This window comes from Vipera berus, assembly GCF_964194415.1.
Source record: "Vipera berus genome assembly, chromosome: 1".
Lineage (NCBI taxonomy): Eukaryota > Metazoa > Chordata > Lepidosauria > Squamata > Viperidae > Vipera > Vipera berus.
The window spans coordinates 355625626-355647344 of NC_138202.1; the positions used below are offsets into that span (position 1 = coordinate 355625626).

Here is a 21719-nt window from a genome sequence, read left to right on the forward strand (position 1 = left end):
TAACAGCTGGTAGGAGGAGGTATCAACAGGTTTAGTTTCGATATGGAATCGTTGTTTACTCTCTGCGTTTTTTGTATCAGGTAGCATTTGATTTACTTTCAAATAGAAAGCTAGTCGGGTTCTCTAAAGCATTACTGGCCCTGGGGAGGCCTGGTTGAAATGCATCCCCAGTCAGAAAAGCTCTAATCGCTTTCTCTCTCAGCCCAGCTTAACTCGTGAAGCTGTTATTGTGGGAACACCCAAAGTGTTTTACGTATGCCACTTTAAGCTACTGAATGAAAATTGAGATACAGATAGATAGATAGATAGATGATAGATAGATAGATAGATAGATAGATAGATAGATAGATAGATAGATAGATAGATAGATAGATAGATAGATAGATAGATAGATGATAGATCTAAAAAAATATTTATAAACAGCCCTAAAGTAATTCCTGGAGTGTGATCAAATCAATCTGGAACAGTCAAGTCAAACCAAAAGTAAAAACAATCTGGATTAAAAACAAAATGCAAGCTGATACTATCCCTAAACTGCAAAGCAAGCCGAAAAGAAGGAGGAGGAGGAGGAGGAAGAAGAAGGAGAAGGAGAAGAAGGAGAAGGAGAAGAAGCAGCTGCTATGAACACCTGGTGCAGAATTATGGGTGCGATTTGCTACTGATGTCCTCACCAGCAATTTGAACAGTTGCGTTCTGTAGCCTTTGTGTCACCCACCGAACCCCGAACAATTACAGTCACTGGGAAAAGTTACCACTTCATATACAACTCGAGTCGAGTTCAGGAATGTTGGAGCTGTTTAGCCTGCAGCGGGGGGGGGGCTGTGTGTGTCAAACTGGGGGCCCGCGGACTGGATGCGTCACTTCCAGGCCACGCCCACCTCGGCTCCGCAAAGGGAAAAAACATTGCTATACGCCCCACATGATGCAGTCGAGTTTGACACGTGTGGCCTACAGACTTGGCTGGGGGGGAAAAAAAGAAACCTTGTAGGCTACAGGCAGTCCTTGACCGGTGACCTCTATCGAGCCCAAAATTTCTGTTACTAAGTGGGACAGTTGTTAAGTGAACTTTGCCCCGTTTTTACAACCTTTCCCGCTACAGTCGCTAAGTGAATCTCTGCAGTTGTTAAGTTAATAACCCGGTTGTTAAGTGAATCTGGCTTCCCCGCATTGACTTTGCTTGTCAGAAGGTCGCAAAAAGGCGATGACACGTCTTTGGGACGCTGCAACTGGCGTAAAGACAAGTCAGTCACCGGGTGTCTGACTTTTGATCACGTGACCACGGGGATGCCGTAACAGTCCTAAGTGTGAAAAATGGTCCTATGTCAGTTTTTCAGTGCCGTTTTAACTTCTAACGGTCGCTGAACGAACTGTTGCAAGCCGAGGAGTCCCTGTACTTGGAACCCCAGTGACAAAGTGGAACGTAGGAATGCTGCTTAATCAAGTTGAAGATTTGGGATCCTGCAGTCTGTGGAATATCTGTGTCAGTTTTAGCAATCTGCATTCAATCCAGGACAGGTGGTCCTCATTTTACAACCATTCTTTTAGTAACCGTTTAAAGCTACCGTGGCACTGGGAAAAAAATTGATTTACGATTTTTGTTCACCGCTTAAGACCACTGTCGCATCCCCGTGGTCACATGATCGAAATTCAAACACCAGCAGCAGGCTCCTATTTATGACCCTTGCAGTTTCCCGGGATCACACGATCGCTTTTTGCGATTTTCTGACAAAAGTCAACGGGGAAGCCAGATTTCGCTTAACAATCGTGTGTTCCTGACTTAATAAGTGAAGTGATTCACTTCACCGCTGTGTCAAGAAACGTTACAACATGGGGCAAAACTCCACGCCTTGCTAAGCCACAGATATCTGGGCCTCAGTTGTGGTTGTAAGTCAAGGACTACCTGGATAACTTTAAGGAGCTAGTCAGGCCTTAGTTGGTATAAATCAGGGGTGAGCAACTATGGCAACTTTACCACCTGTGGACTTCAACTCCCAGAATCCCTGAGCCGGTCTTCCTGTCATGAGATAGGAGCCTTGCAGAGGAGATCCCGATTTGATCCTGGAAATTTCCACAGGGATGCTTTCCGCAGCTGTAGTGACTGCGTTGTAATTAATCGGGGGACCGACGGGTTTCTCCTGGCTTAGATATTTTTCTCCCTCTTCCAACTTGTGGAAACTGACAAGTTTCTTACAAAGAAGGTGATCACTAACAAGTCCTCACTCAGCGTCACCAAAGCGTGTTAGCTTTAAATAGATTGAGGAGGGATCGAATAACCTTCTGCACAGGTATCTGAGCAACAGAAAAAGGGCAAGATCTGTTTCTTTTAATTCTGCATGGTTTATGTTATAGGAAGGCCTTTCTCTTGAACCTCCAGGGAAAAAAATTAATGATAAGAAGAATTATTTGATACTGAAATCAACTGTCCCTGAGATGTTGAGCCCTGAATTAACTTCCTTCCTTCCTTCCTTCCTTCCTTCCTTCCTTCCTTCCTTCCTTCCTTCCTTCCTTCCTTCCTTCCTTCCTTCCTTCCTTCCTTCTTCCCTCCCTCCCTCCATCACCAAAAGTTGCCCCTTCCTTAATCCTATGTATCTTGAGCTTTAAGGCCTGGCCTTTAGAAACATAGCTGTTAGCAATTAAAAGCAGTGGTCAATTTTCCGCTTCCCAATTTATCTGAATGAACGTTTGTTCTTCCAATTGTAGACGTGAGCATGCAGTGTTCTCAGGATGTCCTTCGCATGCTGCTCTCGCTCCAACCAGTTCTTCAGGACGCCATTCAGAAAAAACGAACGGTTCGATCCTGGGGTGTACAAGGGCCCCTCACGTGGCAGCAGTTTCATAAAATGGCTGGACGAGGCTCTTACGGTAAACGTCTGTGAAACATGACTATTCTTTTCATCCAGGAGTCTCCAACTTTGGCAGCTTTTAAGAGTGGTGGACTTCAACTCCCAGAATTCCCCCCCAGCCAGCAAGGAATTGAACTCCACAAGTCTTAAAAGTTGTCCCTCTGCTTTAATTGATGGGGTGCTGGGTGTCTGTTTTAAACGGTCTTTGCTTTCATTGGTAGAGAAGAATAATTCTGGAAATAGCTTAAATGGTAGTTACAGAACTGTGGCGAGAGACTGGAGATGAAAACTGCCCAGGGTTGCAAGAATTGGAGGCACATAAATGTGAGAAAGGGACTTGGTGGCTCAGTGGGTTAGGACACTGAGCTTGTCGATCAGAAGGTCGGCAGTTTGGCGGGTCGAATCCCGAGTGCCGCGTAACAGAGTGAGCGCCTGTTACTCGTCCCAGCTTCTGCCAACCTAGCAGTTCAGAAGCACGTAAAAATGCAAGTAGAAAAATAGGGACCACTACAGTGGGAAGGTAACAGCGTTCCGTGCGCCTTTGGCGTCTAGTCATGCCGGCCACATGACCACGGAGACGTCCTCGGACAAGCGCTGGCTCTTCGGCTTTGAAATGGAGATGAGCACCGGCCCCTAGAGTCGGAAAACGACTAGCACGCATGTGCGGGGGAACCTTTACCTTAAATGTGAAAAACACATTGTAGGAATTGGCCACACGTCTAATGTTGTGTTGCCACCCCAGAGTACAATATAACAAACCATTTCATAGATTGTGATCAAACCCTAGTCTGCCCACCAAATAATTGCCTGCTTGAATCAGGCATTTTTGTGGGCGTTTTCAATTCTTATCTCCCCTTCTTTTATAACTGCCAAATCCAAGCCACGAGGGACATCATGCCTAAAAGTAAAACTCTAGATTGTCTTTTGGAAACATTTTTGCAAATTTAAAAGTTTTGGCGATCAAATCGGTAAGCATGGATGTCCACAGAGGAGGTATAGGAGGGTGTGTGTGTGTGTGTGTGTGTGTGTGTGTGTGTGTGTGTGTGTGTTTCAAATGAACATGAATTTGAGGACGGGCCTGGTGTGTTGTGGACCATGGGTAACACGAAGAGTCCTAGACAACTCTGTGTCATATAATATATGTGGGTATATGCATATTTCTGTATTTATTTATTTTTGTCATATTTATGTAGTGTATATCGGTGACCCTTTGAGAGCTGAATGCAACGATTAGTGTACATTCAAAGTGACAATAAAGTTATTCTTATTTTAACTTAGTGACTGAACAACAACAATTATTCCATACCTCTCTTATGGAGAGAAAACTCCTTGCAGTCTGGGACAGTGATTCCATTACTAGAACTAGTTTAGTTTAGTTTAGTTTTATTTGATTTCTATACCGCCCTTCTCCCTAGGGACTCAGGGCGGTTCACAGAGCATATATAAATAACGATACAAAAGTTAAAAAGAAATTAAACCAGTGCCCAGTTAAAAAACAATAATAAAGTACTAAAAAACGCCAATTTAAAAACCCATATTCCCCATCAGGCCAGACCAGCTAATTCAAATAAGTGGGTCTTCAGCCCGCGGCGGAAGGTTCGGAGGTCTGATGCCATCCGGAGCTCGACCGGCAGTTGGTTCCATAAAGCCGGAGCGCCCACAGAGAAGGCCCTCCCCCTGGGGGCCACCAGTCGGCATTCCCTGACCGGAGGCACCCTGAGGAGGCCCTCCCTGTGGGCACGTACTGGGCGGAGGGAAGTTGACGCCGGCAGCAGGTGGTCCCTGAGGTAACCCGGACCCATGCCATGTAAGGACTTAAAGATCATGACCAAAACCTTGAACCTCACCCGGAAGACAACTGGTAACCAATGCAGCTCGCGGAGCAAAGGTGTAACATGGGAGTACCGGGAAACTCCCAAGACAACTCTCGCGGCCGCATTCTGTACCAGTTGGAGCCTCCGAGTGGTCTTCAAGGGAAGCCCCATGTAGAGAGCATTACAGTAGTCAAGGCGAGAGGTCACGAGCGCATGAGTGACCGTACACAGGGCATCCCGGTCCAGATAGGGCCACAACTGACGCACCAGGCGAACCTGAGCGAAAGCCCCCCTAGTCACGGCTACTATGTGATCTTCTAGAGTAAGCCGTGAATCTAGGAGGACTCCCAAGTTGCGAGCCCTATCCACGGGGGGTAAGAGCTCACCCCCCATAGAAAGAGATGGAACATTTTGAATGTCCCGGGATGCCGGAATGTACAGCCACTCAGTCTTGTCAGGGTTGAGTTGAAGTCTGTTCCTCCCCATCCAGACCCGAACCGCCTCCAGGCAATGGGACATCACAGCGAGGGCATCACTGGGGTGGTTTGGGGTCGAAAAGAAAAGTTGGGTATCATTGGCATATTGATGATACCCAACTCCAAAACCACGAATGATCTCACCCAGCGGTTTCATATAGATGTTGAACAGGAGAGGCGAGAGAACCGACCCCTGAGGAACTCCACAAACGAGAGACCTAGGGGCCGATCTCTGCCCCCCTGCCAACACCGACTGCGAGCGTCCCAGGAGATAGGAGGAGAACCACTGAAGAACTGTGCCTCCCACTCCCAATCCCCTGAGGCGCCGCAGCAAGATACCATGGTCGATGGTATCGAAAGCCGCCGAGAGGTCTAATAGGACTAGGACAGAGGAATATCCCCTATCCCGAGCCCTCCAGAGATCATTCACCAGAGCGACCAATGCCGTCTCCGTGCTGTACCCGGGCCTGAAACCCGATTGGTAGGGGTCCAAATAAAACTAGTAGTTTTACTATTAGTAAAGACTTAATTTTACCACTTAGTCTTCATTGTGTTGTTTCCAGTCTTTAAGGGGGTTGAGCTGACTTCCATCAAGAGAGCCAGTTTGGTCTAACGGTTAAAGCACCAGTCTAGAAAGCAGGAGACGGCGAGTTCTAATCCTGCCTTACCATGAATGCCAGCTGGGTAACTTTGGGCCAGCCACTCTCCCTCTCAGCCTAACCCACCTTTACAAGGTTGTTGTGGTGGGCAAAACAGGAGGAGGAAGGCGCGTGGGATATGTTACCTGCCTTGAGTTATTTGTAAACATAATACTTGTAAAATGTTATCTTAACAAAGCTTTGTGTACAAGTAATAAAAGGCGGAATATAAATACAAGTCAAAAACAAAAATGAAAACCAATGGCCTAGAATTAGATTCTTGTTGTGCTTTCCAGATGCATTGGGGTAACAATTCTCAGAACCCCACAAGCAACTTTCTATGAATTTTGGGAACTCGTCTGAAAGTGTGACGGACGAGTTTGTGATATTCCTGCTCCGTTAGGATACCTAGGAAGAAAACGATATATAGATTTATTGATTTATTGATTTATTTTATTCTCTCTCCCCCCCAGGAACTGATGAGTCTCCTGAACCCCTCCCCATTCCAACCTTCTTGTTAGGGCACGATTATGACTTCTTGGTGCTGTCGCCTTTTGCCTTACCATATTGGGAGAGGCTGATGCTGGAGCCCTACGGATCTCAGCGAGACATCGCCTACGTGGTGGTGTGTCCAGAGAACGAAGCCCTGCTGAACGGAGCGAAGAACTTCTTCCGAGACCTCACTGCAATATACGAGGTGAGGAATTTAAGGGCATGTGAGTTCCAGGGGCCCCCCTCCCCCATCTCCCCTCCCCCCCCAAATGATCATCCATCAACCCTGCATTCCAGCTGTCAGCAAAAAGTCCTGCAGGGCCCTATCTGAACAAAGCAACTAAAATGGATGGTCGTGGAAGATAAAAGCTGCTTCTTTTGAAGGTGCCATCCTGTGGTTAAATTTTGTACTGCCCTCCTGCAGTACGACGCCAGGCCTCGTCGTTTGGGGACGCTAAACTCTTTGTTGTTTTCCAAAAGGCCATGATTGCCAGCCTTCCTAAAATAATATATAGGTAGTCCCCGACTTAACAACAGTTCGTTTAGTAACCGTTCGAAATTACGGCGGCACTGGAAAAAAAACGTGTCCTACGACCATTTTTCACACTCAGCAACCATTGCAGCATCCCCCATGGTTATGGGATCAAAATTCGGACACTTGGCAACTGCTACAATGGTCGTAAATGTGAAACATGGTCACAATTCACTTTTTTTCAATGCTGCTGTAACTTGAGGACTACCTGCATGAAGCCTTGGAGACCATATCCTAACATGGCTTTTATCTGAGATTATCGTGACTTTTTCTAACGTAACGTTGGACTAAATTACACCCTGCCAAGGGGACATTCAGTCAAAGAGAGCTGCGCTAGGCCTGTTCAGATTCCACATTTATTGTACCATATACAGACAGCAATGAAGGACAAAATGGAAGAAGTAATCAAGTATAATTTGGGAGTGAGCGAGAAAGCCCTTTCCATCAGAAGCTATAATTTTTAAAGCTAAATTGCTACCGTAGAACGCGATGCGTTATTGCAAAGGTTGCTCAGAACCAAGCAAACAAAGATTGGTGTTCAGCTGCTGCCAAAGTAAACTACAGAGCAAATTTTAAAGTACTCTTAAATTAACCTCTCTTGCTTGTTTGTCCACCTGCATTCCAACTTTTGGCATTCTTTGATGTGAACAGTAAAGGACCAAAAATTTGTTGAAGGCTTAATTAGTAGAAACGGCACTTGCTTCTGTTTGCGGTTTATTTATTTTATTTATTTTTTATTTTAATTCCATTTATATCCCGCCCTTCTCCGAAGACTCAGGGCGGCTTACAAGCTTAGCAGTAGCCTTCATTCTATGTATATATGCCTGCTTATTAGGGCTTTCACACACCCCCCAAGCGGCATTATTACAAAGTCAGCTTAATTGCCCCCAACAATCTGGGTCCTCATTTGACCTACCTCGGAAGGATGGAAGGCTGAGTCAACCTTGAGCCTGGTGGGACTCGAACCTGCACTAATTGCAGGCAGCTGGTGTTACTTAAGGAGGCATTAGCCTCAACTTACAAGAAGTCATTTAGTGACCGTTCGACGTTACCGGGGCCCTGAAAAAAGGGACTTATAATCTGGTCAGATGATTGATATTCAGATGCTTGACAACGGACTCACATTTATGACGGTCGCAGTGTCCCAGTGTCGTGATCCCCTTTTGCCACCTTCTGGCAAGCAAAGTCAATGTGGGGGGAAGTCAGACTCACTTTACAACCGTGCTACTAACTTGGAACAACTGCAGTGATTCAGCTGGCAAATGTGTCAAGAAAAGTTGTAAAATGGGGCAAAACTCACTTAACAAATTAAATCACTTAGCAACATAAATTTTGGGCTCAGTTGTGATCATAAGTCAAGGGCTGCCTGTAGTCAGGGTTCAGGGTTATCATGAACTTACCTTGGGGCTACTTACAACCCGGATTTCAAATTCCGATGGTGACCCCTCTTTCTCCCGTCACATGACTGAACACTGAACGTTTGTGGCCATTTGCAGTGTCCTGTGTCACGTGACCTCATTTCCTCCCCTCTGCCCCCCAAACCCCCACATTTCCTTTTTTTTTTGGCAAAATTGAGTCCATAACGAACCATAACTAACAACTACAGATTAACTTAACAAGTGTGTTGATTTGCCAAATGACCACTGCAAGAAAGATTGTAAGATTTACAACTGTCATGACTTATGGCCTGGGCAGGTTCCATTAGGGTCATATTGTTGTTGTTAGCTGTGAAGTCCTGTCCGACCCATCGCGACCCCATGGACAATGTTTCCTCCAGGCCTTCCTGTCCTCTACCATCTTCTGGAGTCCATTTAAGCTCACGCCTACTGCTTCAGTGACTCCATCCAGCCACCTCATTCTCTGTCGTCCCCAATTAGGGTCATAGTGGGGTCTATATTCCCCAGCATATGTTCTCTAAGATGGGTTAGGATAACCTACTTGGCCCAGCGGGTTGGACCTTGGGAGTCCATCGGCAAGAATCCATCCCCAGTGCATTGCATTCACCGTGCCTTCCCTCTTGCGTCTCTTGTTTTGCAGTCCTGCAAACTCGGCTTGCATCGGCCCATCTGTAAACTGTTGCCGGACGGGATCATGCGAGTGGGATCCACCGCTTCAAACAAACTCTCTGAGAAGTCTGTGGCTGAGTGGTTCTCGCACACAGCTCATGCCAACAAGGAATCGTTTTCTAGACTCAAACTCTATGCTCAAGTCTGCAGATACGATTTGGGTATGGTTTCTATCCCACTCACCCACCCCTCCATTTTTCCTCCTAAAGGGATACTCTCTCTCTCTCTCTCTGTGTGTGTGTGTGTGTGTGTGTGTGTGTGTGCGCACACACACTCAGAACAGTGTTGAACATTTTATGGTACTGGCATTCAAAAGTTCAAACTCACCATCCCTGCCCTTGGTTCTTCAGCCTATCCCTCTGAAATCTTGGACAAATTTATTCATGTTATTTGACGCACCTCTGCTGCGTGTGACTTTTATCGCAGCTGTTATTGAGAATGGTGATAGGCTGATAAGTCAGACATGGGGGGGGGGGGAAATGGCATTGCCATCTTGTGTCCAGAACATGCCTTGCAACTCTGAGAGGGATATATATATTTTTTTACTGCAGCCCCAAAGCTTGAGAAATCCTTTTGGTTTCAAACTCCTTCCTTGTCTGTTCCCCCCCCCCCCCATATCCTGCACGTTTGCCACAAAAATGCAAAGCTTTGCAGAGCATTTGGGGCTGTGTACCAAGGTGTTCAGGTGATAGTAGCTGATGGGGAATGCTGGGAGGGAGAAGGTGGTTTCCAGCTCAGAATTACGTGGGGGAAAAATGGATGGGGTTGGGTAAGCTGTCCTTCACGAGCATCTATCTATTTTTTTGAGATTGGCATATATTTGCTGCAATCTAAAATTTTCAAGCACCCCCCCCCCCCGCCCCCTCAGCTGAATGGATGCTTCGTGTAAATCAGGGGTCTCCAAACCTTGGCAGCTTTTAAGACTTGTGGACTTGAATTCCCCAGAATTCCCAGCATGTTCTGTCTGGGGAATTCTGGGAGTTGAAGTCCAAAAGTCTTAAAAGTTGCCACAGTTGAAGACTCCTGGGTTTAAATAAATAGCAGTGGTGCCACAAGATGGCCCAGCGGAATCAGCAAAAACAAAACCGCTGACTTCTAGATCCCAAAGGTGCTTTCTCCCCCCCCCCCCCCACAAGGCAACTGGACTTTCTTGGTTTCCCCCCCCCCTCCTCCTTTCAAGACGCTCTGCTTCTCCAAGAAGCTTCATTCAGAAGAAAGTCCAGTTGCCTTTTTTTTGGGGGGGGGAACACCTTCGGGACCTAGAATTCAGTGGTTTTGTTTTTTGCTGATTCAACCGGGCCTCTTATTTATTTTATTTTTTTATTTTAATCCCATTTATATCCCGCCCTTCTCCGAAGACTCAGGGCGGCTTACAAGCTTAGCAGTAGCCTTCATTCTATGTATATGCCTGCTTATTAGGGCTTTCACACACCCCCCCAAGCGGCATTATTACAAAGTCAGCTTAATTGCCCCCAACAATCTGGGTCCTCATTTTACCTACCTGGGAAGGATGGAAGGCTGAGTCAACCTTGAGCCTGGTGGGACTCGAACCTGCACTAATTGCAGGCAGCTGGTGTTACTTAAGGAGGCATTAGCCCACTGCTCCACCGAGGCTCTTGGAGTATCATTGGTGTTCTTCAGAAGTTAAACATATTTTCAAGGGGGGGGAGGTGGAAAACCCTAAGAAAGTCCAGTTGCCTTTTTTTGGGGGGGGGGAGAAAATCACCTTTGGGACGACCATGACCTGGGCCATCGAGCATCTCCATAGACACTGATTTCTGTGTGCCTTTTTCTGTTTCAAGGTCCTTATCTTGCTACACAGCCATTGGACAATTCCTTGCTTTCCCAGTCCAACCTCGCTCCTCCCACCAGCCATCCTGCTTCCACCCAGCCCCAGGTTGCAGGCAGCTGCACCCCATCATCCACCGCCAGTAACGCTGCTGTCCCGATGAATCCCAGCAGTGCCATCACCTCCGCTACCACCACTGCCAGCTCCACCTTGACCACAACCGCTGCTTCATCCTCTTCTTCCAGCCTGGGCACCTTGATGCCGGCCAGCAAGCCCTCTTCATTTCCACCCTTCGGCAGCATGAACAACGCGGCTCCTTCCTCCCACCCCACGCAGCCCACGGCCATCCAGAACGGGCAGGCAGGGATACAGCACCCGCAGCAAGCACCAGGGTTAACGGGGGAAGTCTTGTCTGCCCCGACGCAGACGCATCCGGAGGTTTCTGAAAGGTAATGTTTCGTTCAAGCGGGCGTTGATGTCCGGCTAGTCCTCAGCCTACATCCGCTCGTTTTGTGGCCCTTCGTAGCTACAACGTGGAATGGGACAATCCCATCATGGCCAACTCACCACAGCCAGCTCGCTGCGGGACAGTGTTTAAACGGTTGGGGGAATTTAATTTTATTTAAAATAAATCAAAACATGGTTTTCAGTTTTTGTTGTTCACATTTCATTCTGTTCCTCCTTTTTCCCCCCTCCCTTTCTTTAATGATTCTGTTCTGCCCCTATTAGTGTATAATATTAGCGTAACTCTTGTCCTGCAGCGAATTGTCCCACAGCGAGTTGGCCATGGTGACTTGTCCCGTGGCGAATTGTCATAGACCCGTTACAACAGTACTGAAAAAAGCGATTTAGGATTGGTCCTTGCACTTACAACTGTTAAAGCATCCCGAGGATCACATGGTCAAAATTCAGGTCCTTGGCCACCGGCATGCATTTCTGATGCTTTCAACGGCCCCATAGCAATAGCAACAGCACTGAGACTTATATGCCGCTTTGTAGTTCTTCACAGCCCTCTCTAAGCGATTTACAGAGGCAGCGTATTGCCCTCAACAATCTGGGTCCTCGTTTTACCGACCTCGGAAGGACGGAAGGCTGAGTTGATTTTCAGCTGGACAGAATCGAACTCCTGGCAGTGGCCAGTGAGGTACGACTCTTGACAACCGCTTGGCTTAGCAACAGAAATTCTGGCCCCAGAGTTTCCTGTATTGATTTTTAAAACTTAAGACCACATCCTAATTTTTCCACAAGAAGTCCAGAGTTCTTAGACATTTTCTCCCTGTTCCCAGTTTTATGATCACGGTACAGCCCGGAGTGGTGACTGGTTTAGCTTTGCCAAGTGCTCTTCATGACCTGCAAGGACTTTGACACCTGAATGTTGTTGTTGCCCGACTCTTCAACCCGGATTCACATTGCCTCGTCTGTCTTTAAAATACACTGGAATACAGTGGAAGATTTTAATCATGAGCTTGTCTTCACACTTCTGCAGCTGTGTTCATCTTGCAACTCTGGTGTCACGCTGCCTGTGCAGAAGAGTAGATGTGTGTGAGAAGGATACGCAGTGTGAAAATAAGTGAATAGCGTGCCAACGTCTATTCCTCATTTCCTGAGGGCATCATCCTTAATGCCTGTTCCTCAGTGATTCCGTAGGGTGGATTATTCGTCTCCTGATTTGTTCGGGGTTCTTAAATACAGGTAGCCATCGACTTAACGACCACAATTAAGCCCCACATGTGTGTTGCTGAGAAATTAATTGAGTTTTGCCCCATTTTACAACTTTTCTTGCCACGTTTGTTAAGTGAATCACTGCAGTTGTTCCCCAGAAGCGGTGAATGCTCCAATACTGGAGGTTTTGAAGAAGAAACACAACAGCCATTTATCTGAAATGGTATAGGGTTTCCTGCCTGAGCAGGGGGTTGGACTAGATGACCTCCAAGGTCCCTTCCAACTTTACTATTATGATTATGATAGTAGCACGGTTGTTACGTGAATCTGGCTTCCCCCATTGACTTTGCTGGTCAGAAGGTCGCAAAAGGGGATCACGTGACCCCGGGGACACTGCAACCGTCGTAAATGTGAACCAATTGCCAAGCATATGAATTTTGATCGCCTGATCCTGGAGAGGCCGCAACGGTCCTAACTGTGAAAAACGGTCATGAATCACTTTTTTGAGGGCTGTTGTAACTTCGACCAGTCACTAAACGAACTGTTGTAAACCGAGGACTGATTGTATGGCCTCCTAGCATTTTAACTCTTCCGCAGAACTGCCTAGGAACCTGCACTGAAGAATGAGAAGACACAAGTCCAGGGGACGTGGAGGCTGTGTTCTTTTGCCTGTGTGTCATTCTTGTCTTTTGCTCATGTACTTACCAGGGCTGAAAGTGCCAGGCCGTGAAGTTTCAAGAAGTGGTAAATTGAGAGCAGGGGATTGTCTCCAATTTGTCAGGATAAAAGAGGGTGTCACTTTTAAGACATTTTAAGAAGAGACTGGACAGCCATTTGTCTGAAATGCTATAGGGTTTCCTGCCTGAGCAGGGGGTTGGACTAGATGACCTCCAAGGTCCCTTCCAACTTCTTCTTCTTCTACTTCGTCATCATCATCATTATTATTAATATTATTGTCGTTCAGTGGGGATAGTTGGAGTGAGGAAGGTGGAGATGGTGGGTCAGGGTTGCCTTCAACCTCTCTGCAAAACAGACTACCTGTCTAGGTCTAGGAGACAATTTAAATACAGGTAGTCTTCGACTTAACAGCCACAGTTGAGCGCGTACATTTATGTTGCTAAGTGAGACAGTTGTCAAGTGAGTTTTGCCCCATTTTGACAGCCTTCCTTGCCACAGTTGCGAAGGGAATCACTGCTGTTGTTAAGTTAGTAACACAGTTGTAAAGTGAATCTGATTTTGCAAACGGTGATCCCACGACCCTAGGGCGCTGCAGCCGTCATCAAACACAGGCGAGCTGCCAGCCGTCTGAATTTTCATCACGTGACCCTGGGGACGGTGCAACAGCCGTGTGAAAAATGGTCCTAAATCCCTTTTTTTTTCCAGGGCAGTAGTAACTTCGAACAGTCACTCAAGGAATGGTTGTAAATCGAGGACTACCTGTCCTGGATGGGGAATGCCTTCTCTTATGTGGGAGGAGCGCAAGTCAGCCCTGTTGAATGGCAAGCGTTACACGGGAGTAGTTTTATTTTCGTACAAGAGAGAAACTGCCGGCATCTCACAGCAGTTCTGTTTTGCCATCTTCCAGCACTATGGAACGGGACAGAGTCGGAATTCCCACCGATGGCGACTCCCACGCCGTCACCTACCCGCCGGCCATTGTTGTTTACATCGTGGATCCTTTCACGTACGAAAAGAAAGAGGAGAACAGCTCCTCAAATGTCTGGACCCTTGGGCTTCTCCGCTGCTTTCTAGAAATGATCCAAAGCCTTCCTCCTCACCTCAGAAACATCGTGGCTGTTCAGGTAAGCCGCTGAGTTAAGGTAAGCAGTTGCCCTGAAGGCAGAACAGCAAGCAATGGACGGCAGCTCAATCGGGGAGAGAACCGGTCTAGAAAGGAGAAAATTTCCTGTCAGTTCCACAATTGATCAGGGGGAAGGACTTCTCTTTAGATGTGGTGGGTGCTCCATCACTGGAAGTTTTTAAGAAGAGATTGGACAGTTGTGCATCTGAAGTGATGTATGGTCTCCTGCTTGGGTAGGAGGTTGGATTTAGAAGATCTCCAAGTGCCTTCCAACACTTATTCTGAAATAGAATGCCAAAGCCAACTTGACCTCCAGGGCCTTTTGGACAATAACCCTTTAAACCATCGGTACTTTGCAGTGATCATGTGATTCAGTGTCAGCCTGTGCTCCCAGCAGCTGAATCCGATGAATAGGAGGAGGAGGAGGAGGAGGGGTTTGGAGAGCCTTTGGTGTTGGAGGGAGGCTCTGATGCACTGCAGGACTCTCAGCCTGGCCCCTCCAGTCGTGTTCCTCATGAGGCTCAGCTGTGTGAGGATGAGGGGTCGGACTCAGAGAACTCACAGCTGAATCTGTTCAGAGACGCTAGAAGCAGAAGGCAATCCAGCAGAGCAGAGCAGAGAAAATCAATGAGGCAACTCAGTGAGAGGAGGAGAAGGCAGTGAGAAGCCATGCCTTGGGACTGATAATAAAAGGGGAAGGTGTGGGCAGGGCTGGTTGCTGAAGGCAACTGTTTGGAGACATTCTAAGGGAATCCTGGTCTCTTCTTGCTACTTCTCTTTAACTCTTGTTTGTTGACTCTTGTTTGATATTTTGATTCATTTATTGAAGGAAATATTCTGTTGCTTTTTTGTTTGAACTGTCAATACATTTGGGTTGGGTTTTTCCAGCCTATTGACTGTAAAAAGGAAAAAGGGGTTGTCCCTGACACACAAACAGGGCCAGTCGTAGGCTGGAACAGAACAGATCAGTTTCTTCCCAGGCTAGGCTAATAGGCCTTGAAGGCTGAGTGGGTATCGGATGCCGCTTTCTAGAATTGTGGGACCCAGTCAGCCAGCACGGCCATTGATAAGGGGTGATGGGAAATACAGTCCAGAAACTTTGGAAGGTTCCAGATTTGCCCGTGTTTCCTGGATGGATTCTATTTAGTAACCAATCTAGATTAATATTTGTACAATCTTGGTCCGAGGGCAAAATTTGGCATAGCATTTAAGGCAATGTTTTTCAACCGTGGCGACTTTAAAAGACGGGTGGACGCTCAAATCCCAGAATTCCCCATCCATCCATCGATAGCTGGGGAAGATTGAGAAACCTTGGGTTTTAAGACATCAAGCGAGAAACCAGGAGATGGGTTCTGGTTCTGATCCTGCCTTAGGCACAAAGCCAGCTAGATGACCTTGGGACAATTCACTCTCCCTCAGCCCTAGAAATGAGCCAACGGCAAAACAATCTTCCAACAACTTTGAAAGAAAACGGCAAGCAGTGCCAGGCTTTCAATTTCAAATTGTTCCCTTGAGCCATTCCCACTCTTCCAGGCATGAGGATGTCGCTTGATTTGCAGGCAGCTTTTCTTCCCCTTTTTCCAAGATCTGGATAGACGAACAGGTTTGCCCCAGGAAGATTTATACAATAGATCAGTGGTCCCCCAACCTTTTGAGCATCAGGGGCTGGCTCTGTGGAAAACAGTTTTTCCATGGACCGTCAGATGGTGGCCGTTTTGCGCGCGCACATGAGCAGCTTATGTTTTGCTCATTTGCATGGGCCACGGACCAGCAGTCCGCAGCCTGTGGGGGGGGGATTGGGGACCCTTGATATAGATGACAGGGGACACTCCTGACATCTTAAAAGGTAAAGGTTCCCCCGCACATGAGTGCTAGTCGTTTTCGACTCTAGGGGCTGGTGCTCATCTCCGTTTCAAAGCCAAAGTGCCAGCGCTTGTCCGAGGATGTCTCCGTGGGCATGTGGCCGGCATGACTAGACGCCAAAGGCGCACGGAACGCTGTTACCTTCCCACCGAAGTGGTCCCTATTTTTCTACTTGCATTTTTACGTGTTTTCGAACTGCTAGGTTGGCAGAAGCTGGGACGAGTAACAGGCGCTCACTCTGTTAACGCGGCACTTGGGATTCGACCCGCCAAACTGCCGACCTTCTGATCGACAAGCTCAGCGTCCTAACCCACTGAGCCACTGCGTCCCTCCTGACATCTACACTAGGGCTTTTCCTTGTATTCGAACGGGGTACATTGGTTAGTGAACGCAAGGGCTGCGCCAGCCTTAATTGGCATACTAGGAAAGCGGGCCATGTTTGGGCCTTGGCAGAAGCCTGCTCCACTGGCTTTTTCCTTCACAAGCTCCTTCACCGTTTCAGTTGCACGTTTCAGAATGCATGAGAAAATCAACAGACGAAACCGTCTCGATTACTCAGAAGGTCAAGTCAGTACAAACCTACAAAAGGTCTCTCTCCTCTGCTTTGTTATTTATTATTTGGACTTCTAAAACTGCAAGGAGTATTTTGGGGGGGGGGGTGTAAAAGCCACCTCGCTTGTAACAATCAGGTTTTTGTAGCCATCTTTTATTCCTTTGGGTGAGAAAAAGAACGTTGGCGGCTGGCAGCAGCTCTTAACCTCTTTAGTCTTAAGAATGGTTTTTACTTAGGTAGGTGGGTAGTTATTAAATTTATTTGCTGCCCACCTCGCCACGTGACTCTGGGCAGCTTAGAATATTAAAAATAAAACCGTAAATCTGTGTGTAAACATATAACATCCCATTAAAAACCCCAATAAAGTACAAGTGGAGAAAATCATGGAGGAAAAGGAATTTGCCAAGTTCTAATGAGATGCCTGAATGTAGGAATTTTACATTTTCTCCCTTTTTAAAAAAAAATAGCACTGAAGTCAAAGCAGTATCCTAGTATGCCCGGGGTTGTCCATTGCTGGTGTGGTAGTTCAAATCCTGAATAGGATTCACGCTTCATATAGTGTCTGCCATGACACTCAGTATAAATGGGATGTAGTATCCTCCCCTCAATGTGACTTCAGGGTCCCACATCAAACAGTAGATCACATCGTAAACAGGGCAATCCAGTGTCTGATTTCTTTCATATAAACAATGTTGAGCTTCAGTGTTTAGATGGCCTAGACCAGAGATGGCAAACCTTTTAGAGACCAAGTGACCAAACTGCAACCTAAAACCCACTTATGTATCATCAGGTGCTGGGTGGGCGTGGCCCTTTGGGTGGGCGTGGCCAATTGGCTGAGCGTGGCTGCAGTGGTAGCTGCAGACTGGGTGGGACTAAAAAGTTCAATCAATCAATTCCACCTTTGCGAGAACTTTTTCCCCCCACGAGAAGTTGATTAATTGAACCTTTTTTTGGGGGGGGGTACGTGGCGGCAGAGGCCTAAAGCAAAAAGGTTTTACAAATCCAGCTGAAGGCCTAGGACTGGGGCGACGGTGCGCGTGCCCACAGAGAGGGCTCTGCGTGCAACCTGTGGCATGCGTGCCATAGGTTCGCCACCACGGGCCTAGACATTGGTATCTGAACATAGATCTTTTTTCATATTCATATTTTATTGTGCTTTTTTTTAATCTAGGGGACATGTTAATATATATTGCAAGCCCATATATGATATGCCATCTGCTAAATAAATAGTGTGCCCAGAATAATAGATATTTCTCTCTCTATCTCTCTGTTTCTCTATCTCTATCTCTTTCTGGTCTGGTGTTTAGCTTGTTCCTTGTCAGTATCTGTTGCAACCTGTCAAGAACGAAGACAGACAGATTTACACCCAGCACTTGAAATCCCTGGCATTTTCTGCCTTTACACAGTGCCGAAGACCACTCCCAACATCAACCAATGTGAAAACGTTAACAGGGTTTGGCCCAGGCTTAGCTGTGGAAATGGCACTCAAAAGTCCTGATGTGAGTACTGCAAATGGGAGAACAAGGTGAAATTCTAGTAGAGTTTTGAGAAATATTAGCTGAATAAAAAAAGGTGGTTCCAGGCTGTCAGTGTAGGTTGGTCTCAATGGGGAAGGATATGGAGGCACTTCTGAATTCGTAGCCCTCTGCGCTATAGAGGTGGAGATTGTCACAAGTTACAGTGCCACTGAAAACAGTGACTTGTGACTGGTCCTCGCACTTACGACAGCTGCAGCATCCCTGCAGTCACACGATCGCTGTTTGTGACCTCCTCAGCCACCTTCAGACAAGCAGAGTCAGTGGGAGAAACTGGATTCCCTTAATGACCGTAGCAAAAAAAGGTCATAAAATCAGACGTAGTTACGCAGTAACACTGCATCGCTTAGCGATGGATGTTCTGGTCGCAGTTGCGGTCGTAAGTTGAGGAGTAAAGGTAGTCCTTGACTTGCAACCACAGCTGAGCCCAAAATTTCAGTTGCTAGGCAAGAGTTCTCAATTGAGTTTTGCCCCATTTTATGACCTTTCTTGCCGCCGTTGTTTTTTTTTTATTGAAAAGTTTTACAGTACATTTTATCTTTAACCATCCCCCCCTCCCCCCACCCCCACCTAACCCTCCCTATCCCTCCCCCCCATTCCCCCCTCCCCCCCGACTTCCCAGAGCTAAGTACAAGGTATAAAAACAAAGAACAATCATAAACATCCATATGCTAACAACAATAAACTATTAATTCTATCGCCCTCTAGCTCATATAAAATGACTACAAGCAATATTAATATTACATATAAAAAGAAAAAGAAAAGAAAAAAGAAAGGAAAACTTATTCAAATGCTAAATGAAACTTTTTAGTCCGATTTCTAAACAGATTCTCATTTACGCGCCAAGAGTGCCTATCCCTATTGTCCTTATTGATCTCTAACCACACTGGGCTATGGTCAGAAATAGTTCTTGCACAGATCTTTACCTTCTTAATCCTGGAAAAGAAATCATTAGTCAACAAAATAAAATCGATCCTGGAAAAAGATTGATGTCTATCAGAAAAAAAAGTATAATCCTTTTCATGTAGATGTGTATCACACCAAATATCTCGTAATTCCAAATCATCCTTCATTTCAAAAAAAGATTTAGGCAATCTAGCATGGCTCGGAACACGCTTAAAGGAACCAGCTTTGTCCATCTATACATCTAAGACACCATTCCAGTCTCCCATAAAAATAAAAGATTTATAATCCAATTGGGTAACCTTTGTGTGTAATAAGTTAAAAAAAGTCAGCTTGTTGTTGATTAGGAGCATATAGTCCAACTAGAAGCGTTTTTTTACCTTCTAACAGCAAATCTATCATAACATATCTTCCTTGCTTATCTACTTCAATTAGTTCCGCTGTTAGAGTATTTTTAACGTAGACAACCACTCCATTTTTCTTGTTCAACGCAGAAGCAACAAATTGCGTGCCAAACCTTGAGTTCGATAAGTACTTTTGGTCCATAACCCTAATATGCGTTTCTTGCAGACAAATAACATCAGTCTTAAATTGTTTTAAATATTGAAAAACCTTCCTTCTCTTCTGTGGTGAGTTTAATCCATTAACATTCCAAGTTAAAAATTTAGTCGCCATTCTTGGCGTCCCGAAGCTTTTGGAGCACGTCTGCAATGACCCCTGTCACTTCCTTGGGCCGCGCCCCTCCCACAGCTTCACTGTAAGTACGCTTTGGAAGTTCCATAACTTTCTACTGGTCTTGCTCTTGCTCTTGTCTCACTCGTCTTAAGGCGGCACGCGTCATCCTCTGCTCTCCAGCAGCAGCTGATGAGACTGTAACTTGATCCCCTCCAGCACCATTCTCCTCTGTCTGTCTGCCTTGAGCATCTTGAGGCTTTCCCTCTCCAAATCCCTTTGCAGCTTCCAGAAGTGATAGAGGGGTTGCTTTTAACACATTGCTGTAAAAATCACGTGCCTGAGTCACAGTAACCAGACGATGTCTTTTACCTTCATGCATCACCACCATTCCGGCTGGAATCTCCCATCTAAACTTGATATCACATTTCTTAAGTTCCTGTGCAAGGAATGCAAAATCTTTCCTTCTCCTTAAAATCTTTGGAGGAATCTCTTTTAGAACCAGGACTTCTTGCTCAGCAACCACAAATTTAGTATCGTAAGCAGCTTGAATAACTTCATCTCTAGTTGCTCTCTTTGTAAAATAGACCACCACATCTCTAGGTAACTTCCTCTGCCTTGCAATCCATGAATTTACGCGAAAGATTTTATCCATACTTCCCTCTATTTCCGATGCTGGCTGGCCCAGTACTGCTTCCAAAGCCTCAGAGATCAGCTGCTTTAAATCTTCTTTAGGATTCTCTTTTAAGCCCCTGATTCTAATAACATACTGCATCTGATGGTACTGGACAAGACTCAATTCTCCGTCCATTTTGTCCCTTATATTTTCATTCTCCAGTACCTTTACTTCTAATATAGAGTTCTTTTGACTAAGATCCTCCACTTTTTCATCCAAACGTTGCACACATTCAGCCACACTTTCAATCATAGACAAAATGTCTACCCTCATTGCCCTAAACTTCTCTTCCATCTTCTCCTCCAATTTCTCCTCCAGCTTTTCCTCCAGCTTTTCCATCTTATCATCCATCATATCTGACATTACTTGCGATTGCTTTGCAAAGGCATCTTGTAAGTCCTTAAGCGTCAATGCCAGAAGAGGTGCAGGAGGAAGCAAAGCTTGCAACGAAGTCTGTTGCACCGGGGAAGTTCCCGCACTCCGAAGAGCTTTAGAAGTTTTAGCCGCCATCTTTCCCCACTTTCACTTGTTGCGTACTTTCACTTTAAAGCTATAAAATCCATTGAGCTAGAGAGTAAAAATAAAAGTCCACTTCACCTTGACCTGTACCGCTCTGCCTGCACCTTAATACTCAAGAGTCTTTCCTTCTGGCAGGGGTGGTTGCTAACGCCTGGCTCTGCTCCAAAAATCACGGAGCAGAGACGCTGCGCAGCTCGGAGCTAACCCAGGCTTCGGGGGGGCTCAATCCTTCAGCCGCCCAAACTTTCAGCTCAGGCAGCCCCGGAGAGCTCAACCCCTACCTGGGGCCTCAACCCCTACCTGGGGCCTCACCCCCTCCTCTTCTCCCGAGGAGGGGGCTTCAAATCCACCTAAACAGCTGATCGGCGCTGTTTTCGATGGATAAACACAGCTGCGGAGTGGACAGCCCGGAGACGGCTGTCTTCGGCGCCGCGTCGCCACCGGAAGTCAAGTCTCTTGCCGCCGTTGTTAAGGGAACCGCTGCAGTTGTTAAGTGAGTAAGACGGTTGTAAAAGTGAATCTGGCTTCTCCCATTGACTTGGCTTGTCTTGAAAGTCGCAAAAGGGGATCACGTCAGCCCCGAGACAATGCAGCCGTCATAAACGCAGGCTGGTTGCCAAGCTTCCAAATTTCGATCACATGAGGGTATCTGTACTTGGAAGTATAATGATGTTCTTTAACTCCAAACTTCCTATCTTGGCAACCTGATTAAAATATTAGAATTACGGTCTATTTATGCCTGGGCCCCAGGTTTAACTGATTGACCTGCCCACTCCATTTTTGTGCCTAGTTGAGAGGGCTGTGCAGAATTAAGCGATAGATACGAACGATGCATTTGGGGAAGCAGAAGGTGGGTAATATTGGTGTGGGACAGACCCAACTCTT

At 46.4% G+C, this 21719-nt stretch overlaps 1 protein-coding gene across 2 annotated transcripts in view; it reads left to right on the plus strand.

Annotated features, from left to right (window-relative positions):
• The window catches only part of MED13 (mediator complex subunit 13), a 171985-nt gene that overhangs the window by 131249 nt on the left and 19017 nt on the right, over positions 1-21719 (plus strand). For both annotated transcript variants that reach the window (XM_081346667.1, XM_081346668.1), the window contains exons 17-22: positions 2701-2862; positions 6245-6468; positions 8833-9022; positions 10664-11099; positions 13898-14114; positions 17837-18028. In XM_081346667.1, the coding sequence (XP_081202793.1) occupies positions 2701-2862; positions 6245-6468; positions 8833-9022; positions 10664-11099; positions 13898-14114; positions 17837-18028 (1421 nt within the window). The remainder of the gene's footprint in view (positions 1-2700; positions 2863-6244; positions 6469-8832; positions 9023-10663; positions 11100-13897; positions 14115-17836; positions 18029-21719) is intronic.